Here is a 12,616-nt window from a genome sequence, read left to right as displayed (position 1 = left end):
AGTGACACCAGCCTCCAGAGGTCTCTTCTCTCCCCTACTTTCAGAATCAGTTTCCATTACTTAGATGTGTGTCTTAGCAGGTTTTATGTCTCCCCTTTGGGGTCTTGTATTTTATTCCCTTATATATATTTATATTTATTGTGATTTAAAAATGTTGTAAGCCGCCTTGAATATTTTAAATAGAGAGGCAGGGCAAATATATTTTAAACAAATAAATAATAATAAATATCCTTCCTTCACTCCTTTGATCTTCTGTCTCCATCTTCCTTGCCAAGCCCGCCCTTGCTGTCGGGTTCAGGTTGTGTGAAATGAGAGGTCTTGCACTGAGTGCAAGTGGAGTCTGCTCTGATTCTAATCTGATTTCTAGAGCCTTGCATGGATACTAAATTTGTATCCACATCCGTATCCACAGAAATGAGCCGCGGAGACGCACAGCCACATCTGTGGATGCAGAGATCTGTGGATAGAAAGCTGATTTGCGGGACTCTACTGATTTCCACTGGAGTGAAATTCCACAGCTGAGAATGTCCTTCCTCACAAAACCCATCAGCCACAGACCTCTCCCTCCCGCCCCCCAAAAGCAGCAGGGCTGCGGAGGGATGTCTCTGAGGCGCGGTCACTACGAATGTAACGTTGCAGAATATTTTGAAGGTGGGGGGGAAAACTTGTGTTTCTGCGGGTGTTTGACTTTGCCCCCCAAAAAATATTAGGAAAAATGGAAATCTCTGCAATAATTAGCTGTTTATCACAACTAAATTTTCTTTACTTCTAATACTGTCCATTGCTAGAGTCCCTTTATTTTCAGTCCTTACTGCTATTAGAAAGCATTAGAAGGGCAACAGTCACAACATGGTTTTAAATATTACTCTAAAATTCTTTCACTGTTCAGTCTCAAAGTATTTTATATAACTCCGCCTTTCACATTTGTCCCCAGAATTCCAGTTCTTCCTTACCAGGCCTCAGAAAAAAACAGAGAACACCCCGGTTCCCCCATCTCTGGCAGTAGCTAGGACTGAAGGCCTTAAAGATCAAGACCTGGTCCTAGCTTGGGACCAAGTGTGGAATGAGGAGTAGTGATGTGCCCACCTCTGCCCTTGTGTAGGAGACAGGCATCTCTGGGCTCTCCACACGGCCCTCGCCCTCAGGCCAGGCAGAGCTCTTGCTGTCAGGCTGCTCCATAATAGAGGTGTTAAATATCGGTTAATTGAATAGTCGAGTAACCTCATGAATTCCCATCGGTTACTCGGCTATTCTACAGTCCCCGGGGGCAGGCAGCCAATGCAATCTGGCCCCACTCCTGAGGAGCCCCTGCCACTCCGAACTGCTGCCTCTGATACAGCGGCAGCAGCACAGGTTGCCAAGTGGAGCTGGTCCTCAAGGGGAGCCAGTTTAAAAAACAGTTCCCCTTGCAGACTGGCTGCCTGTCACCCCTCGCTGCTGCCTCTGATACAAGGGTAGCAGCAGCCCCTGTCTGGAGGTGGGTAGGGGGACGGGTCCTGAGCTCCTAGTCCCAGTGGGAGCTGGAACTGAGCCGGGCTGCCTGCTCTCCTACCTCCTAATACATTTTAAGTGTGTGTGTGTGTGTGTGTGTATGTGTGTGTGTGTGTGTGTGTGTGTGTGTTCGTTCTCTAGCATTAACCTATAAGCTTTTGCTTATCATAAGAACGGCCACACTGGGTCAGACCAAAGGTGCCTCCAGCCCAGGGTCCTGTCTGCTGACAGTGGCCAAGACCAGGTGCCCTAGAGGGAGGGATCACAACAGGCAATCCTCCCGTGATGCCTCCCGTCACCCACCTCCAGAGAAACAGAGGCTGGGGGCGCCATTCCTGCCCATCCTGACCAATAGCCACTGATGGACCCAACCTCGGTTAATGGACTCCACCATTACACCCCTTCTCTGCAGCCTGTCAGCAAGGAGCCAGCCTGCAGCTGCGCTGGGTCAGTGGATAACACCCGGGGGAGCTTTGCAAACCCAGGCCAGCAGCAGGCTCTAGAGGCACTGCCACAGAAGGGGGAGGTTTGGGGAGCCCCACTTGGTCAATAGTTGGAGTCTTCCTGCAGCAGGCCACCTGGCCACAGAGGTGTGCTTCCCTCCTCACGGGCCTTTTTGAGCCTCCAGCTGGTGCAGAAAGGGGCGTGATCATGGGGCCACCCTTCCTCAGCCACACTCCCTTGGGGCCTCTGGCTCCCCAGTGCACTTGGGGTGGACCTATTGAGAGCTCCCTTCTTCCTCTCTCTCCACCCCGGGAGATTCCCAGATTCTGGCTCTAAAACAATAATCGCATCAGCTTTGCTACTGCAGGGCATAAGCAGGGTCCTAGGGGAGGGTGTGCGGGGCTCACTGGCCAGCAAACCTGCAGGCACTCTCCTTCCTTGGCAAAGGGTTTGGCCACTGCCGGATCCCAGCCAGTCTGAGCTGCTCCAGCCATGTGGCAGGACTTTGCACGGAGGCAGGCAGGAGAATTGACGTGTCTGCGTTCAGGGCAAACAGCCATGTGGTGCTGGAAGGAAGTGGCTCATCAGAGAACGCAAAGCGTCTGCCACAATGTATGGGAAGTGAGTTCTCTGAAGAGTTCTCGTCCCCGATTGCATGGCCGTTTCTGAGGCTTTCTGCTTTGCCCGCTGTAGCAGGCTTTGCTTGAGGTGCAGCTTCAGAGAGCGGAAGGCAGAGGCCTTTCACGGTCTGAGTCATTGGCGGGCTCGGATGTAGGGCCTCCTTTCTAGGAGGGCCTGGCTGTCCCACCTGGGGATAGCTTTGCCGCGGCCCGGCCAGGGGTCGCTCTGCCCTGGCCCGGCCGGGGGTCGCTCTGCCCTGGCCCAGCCGGGGGTCGCTCTGACGAGGCCCGGCCGGGGGTCGCTCTGCCCTGGCCCGGCCGGGGGTCGCTCTGCCCTGGCCCAGCCGGGGGTCGCTCTGCCGCGGCCTGGCTGTGAATTGGGGGCAGATGCCTAGGCTGTGACCGTATAATTGTCCCACTTTCCTCTCTGATTTTTCCATTTGGGGGGAAGGGAAGCCACCAACCCTCCCCCCCAGCAGTCACCTCTCTACCACCCCCGGCTCGTGCTCCACACAAAGCTGAGTGACTGGGACGGGGCCAGGGCTGGAGGCCCTGCCCAGCACGAGGGGTAGGGGTGCTCGGTGCTTTGTGGAAAGCAGGCCCTTGTCCGATGGTTTGTCACTGGAGGAGCATAGGCCCTTGTGTCTGACCAGAGCAGAGATTTGCACAGCAGCAGGGCCCATTCCGAACGCTCGTTACCTCAGCGAGCTTTTCAGGTCTGTGCCTATTCATGCAAACAGGGCAAGCCAGTGAAAGAGCTTCCGAGCTCTATCTCAGGCCCTGGGGGCCTGCTGACATTCACAGGCAGGCTCAGCCTCTGGGGCTCTGTGGCAGCACCAGGGGCCGAGGGGAGCAGCCACCCCGGGTGCAGAGCAGGTGGCTGTTCTCCAGTACTGAGCTGCGCTGGAGCTGCCTAACCAGGGCTCATTTCTCGGTGGGGTTCTTCGAGAGTGCTGCTGGATTTGCCATGTGAACATACGGGCTCTTAATGAATGGGCCTTATCGGGGGCCTGTCCTGGGCGTCTCAACAAGCGCTGTTCTTTAGGGGAGCGGTGCACAGGAAAGCTGGAGACCTGGCCCCAGAGCTCAAGCTATAAAGTGGCTCTGCCGAGAGCACGTCAGAAGCTGGAAGTGACTTGCTGGGGCGGAGACCCCCCCCCCGCAGACCTACACAGACCTCTTCTCTTTGGACTGGCCGGTCTCTGGGGAAGCCCAGACAGGTCCCTTGAGTTGCACTGTGAGATAGGCCAAGAGCCGGGGTGAAAGCATCTGAAATTCTTCCAGGCACTGTCCTGTCGCAACCCGGGGCCCTGCCAGCTCTTCAATAGCTCCTGCTGACTTTTACCGCAGCTCAGCCAGCTCTTGCTGGAGCTGTGCAACAGGCGCACCCGCTTCCTTTCACCTCCGCCAAGAGCAATGGTCCCTGGTAGCTGGGCGCTTGAGAGATTCCAGTGCAGCCCAGCTGATTAGCAGAACACCCACAGCTAGGGCTTGTTTGTTTGTACTGCTGGTGCACATTTGTGCATGCCTTGGTGCACAGAACAAAATGCATTCTGCACATGGATGGAAAAGATTAGAGCAGTGTCACCAACCAGTCGATCGGGATCCACACGTAGATCTTGGAGCCCCTGACAGGTGACCCTGACTGGTTTGGCCAAGAGGCTGTCAAGTGCCAGCACTTCAGCTGCCCCTCCCCCCACTGCTGTGCATCTCCTGGCCTTTTTAGAGCCCCCCCCCCGGAAACCTCCCACTTGCTGTGCAGAGCAGGGAAGTGAAAGGAGGGCCCCCCCCTTCCACCCTGTATTCTGTCTCCAGAGACCAGACAGGTGGGGCACAGCAGGGCTTGAGATAGAGGGAGTTTGCTGGCTGCTCTAGAGAATGTTGCAGGGCCAGGGCCAGCCTGTCTTAGCCCCCGGCACCACCACCCAGGAGCCACGTGGGGTAAGCGGTGCCCAGCTAGAGCCAGCTCTGAACCCCAGCCCGTCATAAACCCCTCCTGCATCCCAAACCCCTGCCTTAGCCCTGAGCCCTCCCTTACAGAGCCTGTACCCTAAACCCCTTCCTGCACGCCAACCCTCTGCCCCAGGCTCAGCTCAGAGCTTCTCTCACACTCTAAATCCGCTGGCCCAAGACCAGAGCCTGCACCCCAACCCTCTGCCCCTGCCTGGTGTAAGGGAGAGAGGATGCGGGGAAGGCAGGGAGGGAAGACGGAGTGAGCAGGGGCGGGGCCTCAGAGAAGGGGCATAAAGAAGGCGGGGCAGGGGATTTGGGTCGAGGTAGTGATCTTGTGCTTAAAAAGGTTGGAGATCGCTGGATTAGAGGGACCAGTGGCCAAGCATCTGGCCAGCTGGCTCAGGAGGCACAGGCAGCATGTTACTGCAGGCCTGGCTGATCGCTGTCACTGATACTGGACTGGGGACGCAGTTTCAATGGGGGGGGCATCCACCCAGCCACGTAACCAGCGTGAGCAGGAGGAGCTGGGGCGGGGCACTGCTTTTACCCAGGATCTCGTAACTCTCTTGAGGTTTCCCTATTGCCCTCTGTTACAGGCGAGATGGGCCAGGGAATGTGTGCTACCCTCGTGCTGTCACAGCCTCACTCGTGTGTGCTTGCCTCTGTTTCTCTGGCTGTAAATGCTGGTGATGCTGACAGGCCTCAGAGGGCCGTTGTGAAGCTGAGCTCACTGGTTTGCAATGTGCCGTGAGATGGCTGGACAGAAGATGCTATGTCTAATCTCCCTCTCTCCCTTTGCCAGCTGTGTAATTGCGACAAGTACCTGAAGATCTCCAAAGAGCAAATGAGGCGGCTGATGCAGCGCGGAGGGCTCTTAACAGACGAAGATGCTGCAGGTAACAAAGCGAGCACCTAACCAGTTATACCACCCAGCCCAGGGTTTGCAGGGGCTGCCCAGGGACCGAGCCCTAATTTGTAACATCTTGGCATCCTGAGGTGCTGCAGGCCAGGGCCCTGGGTGGTTAAAGCACTGTAGCTCCATCAGCCGCTGGCTCTGATATCAGTCCACACCAGCTGAGAACCCGGCCCTAATGACCGAGGGAGGAGAGTTGTGTTTAATGCTGACATTTCATAGCAGCTTTGCATGCGCGAGTTGTTGGCCATTTAACTGCAGCGCTGAGACAAGTTGCAAGGATTTAGACTCCTGCACCAGCAGTGGCACGGATGCTGCGGTGCAGAGGTGCAGTAGGGGAAGTTGCGATTCCTCGGCCGTCTCCGGACCCCGGCGATTCCCGCTGCTGGATAGCATGCCAAGAGTGGCGGGAGGCGCTCCGAAGGCAGGATTATTTGTGTGGCCTTTTTCATTAAAGCATCATGTTCAGATTCTTTTTCTGCAACTGCAGCTCCATAAAATATCAACATTGCAGCAAGAACTGCAGCTGGGCACCCTCCCCGCTCCAAGCCAATGGAATGGGGGACTGGCTCTGCTTTTGGAAGAACCTCACCATGGACTATACACCACGAAACATCGCAGGCTGCACCTTGTGGTGCAGAGTGTAAAACGTTCCCAGATCGGCCTGTCCCCTCCCACCCCACAGTGTGCAGGGGCCAGGGAATCAGGCTCAGACAGAAAAGTGCTTTGCAGACTTGGCATAGGTTTGACAAGGCCTTGATAGGCAATCCCCTGCTGAGCCTCCCGGCCCTGATAAGCAAAACTCCCAGCCCCCAAGCACAGCTAGCATGGTCCCGCCTTTGCACTGCCACTTAGAAGCCAGCCTCGTGGGCAGTGTGTTGCGTGGCGTGGGCTGGTTTGAGTGCTGGGTGCGGGGACTCCTCACAGGTGCACTGGTTACCGTCTAAGGACTTTCCCACCAAACTCTGCAAACTTTGCAGCCACAGGCTGCGAAGTGGCTTCAGCGCCTCAGTGCAGTGTGTCTCCGCTGCTCCTAAACTGGGTCAGATTGCAGCTGGGGTTACAGTCTGCCTTGCTAGTGCTGCGCTTCCAGACACGGCAAGGAGGTTTCTTCATTTCCTCTCCTGTCGGCTCTGGCTGCAGCAGCCAGTTGTGGCAGCATTTCAGTGACTGACTGAAGCAGTTTGCACGGAGGGGCAGGGAGGTACAGTGGGCAGTGCACTGCCACGGGAGCAGGGAGAGCAGAGTCCGTTGCTGCATGTGCCTCTGGCCTGCAGCACAGCCTTGCCTCGGTTTCCTTATGTCTGCTGCGTGTGGGCAGTGATCCCTCCTGTACTTTGGAAACCCCTGGCACTCTGTCCATGCACCGGCTTTGCTGTGGAGGAGGTGCAAGGCCCTTTGGGCGGAGACGTGGCTGCCATTCCCTGCACTCCGCCTGGCTGGCGGCATGGTCCTCTCACAGCTTTCCCTGCTGAGAGCTGTTCCTGTCCCACCCCAGCCCGAGACAGGCCCAGCCTGTTCAGCCAGTCCCCAGAGCCTGGCAGGCAAACAGAAATGCTTTGGGTTCTATTCAGCGGGGCACAGAGCCCTCAGAGCGGAGGGAGTGCGCTATGACTGGAGGGTCTGACGTGAGGCTTACTCCATCCCCCAGGTCCTACCCTCTCCCCCTTTCAGGGACTCCCAGCCACCACTGTGTCCCCTCCCCCACACCTGCCACCACTGTGCCCCCATTCCCTCTCCCCTCATGCCTGGGCCCCCCACTCCTCCCTCTGCCAGAGGCTCAGTGTGTCTCCCCAGTGCCAGGGACTCTGTGTCCCCCCCACATTCGCCCCATAGCGTGACCCCCCCTTCCAGTCTTATTTTATGTCTTTCCGTTTGGGAGAGCCGCCGTTCCTCCCCTCTGGTTTTAGCAGTCGAAAGGTTCTGACCACTGGTCCCTAGAGCCAGTGGCTGGGGAGTCTGTAGCGTGGGGGTGCCGAGAGCCACTGAACCAAGCTGTAATCCTGCGTCTGACGGAACCACCGGGGTGCGGCAGCCCCCCACTCACCTGTGCCTAGAACATTCCTGACGCTTTGGAGATGACCAGAGGCAGCGTCCAGGCTATCGCCTCACGGCCAGGCAGGCAGGGAAAGGCCAGGACCCGGCTTTGTTCAACCAACAATCCAGATCCCAACAGGCTGAGCCATTCCAGGGGAACACTGGTTCATGGCCCTTAGGAGCAGCGTGCGGCATTCGCTCTGTGCGCGGTCCGGAGGCAGTGCTCTTTGGCTGTGAGGTGGCCAGAGGGTGCTGGCAAGGCAGCACAAAGCAGCCACTTGACCCAGAGCATCCAGCAGTGCGTGCAAGGGGAATGATCTCCACGGTAACCAATGCATCTCCTCCAGTCTCTGAGCTCGGCTGGGTATTCTCTGCAGAGGGTTTCAAGTGTCCCTTTTCCTGGTTGGTGGGAGGATAGTGCTGATTGTCGGGGACTGAACAGCGAGGGTGCGTCTAGACTGCGTGGCTCCGGCGACGGAGCCATGAAACTAGCTGGCCCGCCATAGTCAGTGAAGCGGGGATTTAAATAATCCCCGCGTCATTATAATAAAAAACGGCCGCTGCGCTGTGCTGACAATCAGCTGCTGCAGCCCAGCGCGGCAGTCTACACACGGATCGGTCGACAGGAAGCCTTTGTCGACCGCTCCCTTGTGCCTGGTGGAAGGAGGGTTACAGGAGCCAAGTAGTCTAGACATACCCTGAGAGAACGGACTGTGGGGCCAAAACGCTGCCTGTGCAAGTCACATTGATGGAGCCTGTGCCAGAGGAAATGCAATGTAACTAAAGTCTGCAGCAAGCACGGTGTTGGCTCTCAGCGCCCAGATGGGCCTGAAGCTGCAAAGGGCCAGCGGCTGAGGCTGAGCACTTTGGGGGAGGCCCAGACGGTGAATGCCTAGAACCACTTGGCATTGCCATGTTGGAAACATCCCTAGTAAGTTACTTTCTGGCTTGTTCTGTTGACTGGTTTCCATCCCTTTTCATGGCTGGGCTTATATGTTACTACCACGAGTAGTCCATGAAGAACAGTTGTTATTAGGAAAGGGCTAGAAAATAAGACCCAGAATATCTTCCTGCCCCTGTATAAAACTATGGGACGCCCACATCTGGAATACTGTGTACAGATGTGGTCTCCTCACCTCAAAAAAGATATTTTGGCCTTGGAAAGGGTTCAGAAAAGGGCAACTAAAATGATTAGGGGTTTGGAACAGGTTCCATATGAGGAGAGGCTAAAGCGACTGGGACTTTTCAGTTTAGAAAAGAGGAGACTGAGGGGGGATATGATAGAGGTCTATAAAATCATGAGTGATGTGGAGAGGGCCGATAAAGAAAAGTTATTCATTAGTTCCCTAAATAGAAGAACTAGAGGACACCAAATGAAATTAATGGGTAGCAGGTTTAAAACTAATAAAAGAAAGTTCTTCTTCACACAGCGTGTAGTCAACCTGTGGAACTCCTTGCCAGAGGAGGCTGTGAAGGCTAGGACTATAATAGAGTTTAAAGAGAAGCTAGATAATTTCATGGAGGTTAGGTTCATAAAAGGCTATTAGCCAGGGGATAAAATGGTGTCCTTGGCCTCTGTCTGTCAGAGGCTGGAGAGGGATGGCAGGAGACAAATCGCTTGATCATTGTCTTCGGTCCACCCTCTCTGGGGCACCTGGTGCTGGCCACTGTCGGCAGACAGGATACTGGGCTAGATGGACCTTTGGTCTGACCCTGTACGGCCGTTCTTATGTAACAGCTCATTTGAAATTTTACCTAGAGCTCTGGACAGGGTTTGGGCACATTTTCCAGCCCAGTCTGTTTAGGGCTCATCCAGGTCTGCCAGAAATTGCTCACAGTTCCAGACAGATCTGCCTCGATGGAATTCCCAGCGTGGGATCCCCGCAGCTCTCCCAGGGCGGTTTATGCACCCCGGAGAAAGGGGAAGCAAGCAAGTCAGTGTTGTGTTTGTGGGCCAGTGTCACAGGCCCCTGAAGCAGGACTTCCCTGAGCTTTAGGCTGCACCCTCACCCCATCACCAAGAACCCTTAAAACGGCATTGGGGAGCTTCTGCTGCAAACACAATTTGCAAAACAAGACTGAAATAATAAGATACAAATAAATTATCTGGGCGTGTCACATGGTCCTGAACAGGGGAACTTAGCACAGGCAACACGTCCAGAGCTAGGACACCACCTTTCCAGGGACACTCCAGCACAGCACCAGCCTTGTTTGAACCCCAGCATGGCACCTGGAGACCAGCCCATAGGTCCCTCTGACCAGCCCAGGGCTCATCAAAGATATGGCAAGCCTCCACCCAGGGTAATGTGCCATCCCTGCCCTTGATCTCTCGGTAGGGCTGTGACAGGAGAAATCAGGCAATGTGAGAACCAGACACAGGGCACTGCAGGTTTTGCTGACGTTTGCAGACATGCCTGGCGGTGCCCCCTTTGTGCACTCTGATACATTCATGTCTGACTCTTCGTTCTGGTAGCTTCACAACAAATCAGGAGCAGGCAGCTTTGCTCTGCCTCCCAGCAGCCTTTGATATTCTTCTGCCTTTCAGAAGCAGGGTCCAGCTCCACCGGGAGCTATGACCTTCATACGGGCTCCGAGGGGGAAATTCCAGGCCCTGTGTTATACAGTGGGTCTGACTTCATGATAAACGTGGCCTTCAAGTGCAGGAGTCCGGTCTCCTGACTGCACCTACCATTTCCCTGTGTAGTCTGAGGCTCTTCTGTCATTCCAAGCTAGAGACCGGTGGAGGATCCAAGATCTCAGGCTAGGAGATGGGAGGAGGGGGGCTGCCCTGCTCCTGATCACAAACCTGTGCACAATAGCAGAGCCATGCTCCGGGCACTCGGGGAGGGGTGCGGTGCTCATGTTGGAGGTCAGGCTCACAGCTGTTTCCTGGCATGCAGAGTGGGGATCAGCTCATGACAGCTCAGGTGCAGTGTTTCCAACCTGCATTACCGTCTCTATCCAGTGACTTAGCCAGAGGCCTGGGATCGGGAACCAGCTGCAGATTCCAGCTCTGCTGCTGGCTATGTGTAGGTAAATCACTTGGGCTACGGCTACACTGCAGTGCTGTTTCGGGTACCAGTATCCCAAAATAGCTATCCCATGTCTTCACAGCAAGCCTGTTACTTTGGGCTCGCTATTCTGACGTCCCTGTAAACCTCGTTCCACGAGGCGTACAGATAGTTCGGATTAGAAGCCTAATCCGAACTATCTAGTCTGTGCCGCGTGTAGCCGGCTTTTAAAAATGGCGGCGCCGGCTTTATGCTAATGAAGCCCGGGAAATTCAAATCCCGGGCTTCATTAGCAAGTTCGGTATGCATACATTACCCCGCTAGTTCGAACTAGGGGGGTAGTGTAGACATACCCATAGAGAGCTGCAGCTCTCCCTGCGGCCCAGGGAAGAGGGATGACTTAACTGCCGTGGCAGGCTCCTGCTGCCCTCGGAGCTACCTTGCAGCTACTGCCCTGACGGGCCCTAGAGAGAAGGGGAGCCTCGTTCTGGGGGCTGAGTTTGCAGGGGGAGGAGGGGGCAGCAGAACATGGCCCTTCCCCGCCCCCCCTGACGGTGAGCCCAGCAGGACGTGGAAGCTCATGCTAAGGCTCTTGCCCTGGATTCACAACAGATTCATCCGCTCGGCCTTTGCTGCCGCTGGCTTCCCAGTCGCTCCTGGTCAGGACCCACAATCTGGATGTCCTTGCCGTCCTGCCCGGGGCTGTTTCCCCACCGCTCCTGTGTGCTGCGCCCTGGCTCCATCGGCCGAAAGGTCGTTCCCGCAGGAATGGCTGGGACGGCAGGGCAAGCAGCAGAGCGGGGCAGAGGAGGGGAGGGGAGGCCTGGCAGCACCAGCAGAACTCCCGGCAGCCCTGGCCGGAATAGCAGCGCTTGGCAGGGGCTGGGCGCTGGCAGAGGTTAGGGTTCGGCTGTGCTCAGCGGCACCAGCAGAACTCCCGGCAGCCCTGGCCGGAATAGCAGCGCTTGGCAGGGGCCGGGCGCTGGCAGGGGTTAGGGTTCGGCTGTGCTCAGCGGCACCAGGAGAACTCCCGGCAGCCCTGGCCGGAATAGCAGCGCTTGGCAGGGGCTGGGCGCTGGCAGGGGTTAGGGTTCGGCTGTGCTCAGCGGCACCAGCAGAACTCCCGGCGGCCCTGGCCGGAATAGCAGCGCTTGGCAGGGGCCGGGCGCTGGCAGGGGTTAGGGTTCGGCTGTGCTCAGCGGCACCAGCAGAACTCCCGGCGGCCCTGGCCGGAATAGCAGCGCTTGGCAGGGGCTGGGTGCTGGCAGAGGTTAGGGTTCGGCTGTGCTCAGCGGCACCAGCAGAACTCCCGGCGGCCCTGGCCGGAATAGCAGCGCTTGGCAGGGGCCGGGCGCTGGCAGGGGTTAGGGTTCGGCTGTGCTCAGCGGCACCAGCAGAACTCCCGGCGGCCCTGGCCGGAATAGCAGCGCTTGGCAGGGGCTGGGTGCTGGCAGAGGTTAGGGTTCGGCTGTGCTCAGCGGCACCAGCAGAACTCCCGGCAGCCCTGGCCGGAATAGCAGCGCTTGGCAGGGGCCGGGTGCTGGCAGAGGTTAGGGTTCGGCTGTGCTCAGCGGCACCAGCAGAACTCCCGGCGGCCCTGGCCGGAATAGCAGCGCTTGGCAGGGGCTGGGTGCTGGCAGAGGTTAGGGTTCGGCTGTGCTCAGCAGCACCAGCAGAACTCCCGGCGGCCCTGGCCGGAATAGCGGGGGGCTGTGTGGCTGAGAGTGGGGCAGTAGGATGCTGGTGAGCCCTAGAGGCGCCCTTGGGGTGGGGCAGGGTGCCCTGGTTTGTGTCCTGCCGGCAGCAGGGGAGAAGGGAATGGCAAGGGAGCATGAGTTCTCCCTGACTGGGACCCTGGACACCTGTTCTCAGCTCATTTCCCACTCCCTGGCTGCAGCAGTGACTCAGGATTCCTCTCCCTTCCTCCCCCCTTCAGTGCACGGCTGCTAATTACAGCGTGAGAATTTTCTCAGCCCGGCTCTGCTGTGTGGCCTGGGAAGGGGAGGAAGCAGCCGAAGAGGGAGAGCTTTGCAGCTACAATTGTTCTGTGCTGAGGTGTAAGCCCCAAGACTCCCCGGGAAGAGCTGGGGTCTTTCTACACCCCTCCTTTTCCCCCACAGTCTCATACCCCACCTGTGCCTGACGTC

At 57.0% G+C, this 12,616-nt stretch overlaps 1 protein-coding gene across 7 annotated transcripts in view; it reads left to right on the top strand.

Annotated features, from left to right (window-relative positions):
• The window catches only part of EXD3 (exonuclease 3'-5' domain containing 3), a 347,824-nt gene that overhangs the window by 326,296 nt on the left and 8,912 nt on the right, over positions 1-12,616 (top strand). For 6 of the 7 annotated variants that reach the window (XM_014570610.4, XM_006117367.5, XM_025181796.3 and 3 more), the window contains one exon: positions 5,311-5,404. The exons of the other annotated variant lie outside the window; for it this stretch is intronic. In XM_014570610.4, the coding sequence (XP_014426096.3) occupies positions 5,311-5,404 (94 nt within the window). The remainder of the gene's footprint in view (positions 1-5,310; positions 5,405-12,616) is intronic. 7 annotated transcript variants of the gene reach the window in all.

The sequence above is a fragment of the Pelodiscus sinensis genome, chromosome 23 (assembly GCF_052426305.1).
Source record: "Pelodiscus sinensis isolate ZL-2025 chromosome 23, ASM5242630v1, whole genome shotgun sequence".
Lineage (NCBI taxonomy): Eukaryota > Metazoa > Chordata > Testudines > Trionychidae > Pelodiscus > Pelodiscus sinensis.
This window is presented reverse-complemented; position numbering and strand designations above follow the sequence as displayed.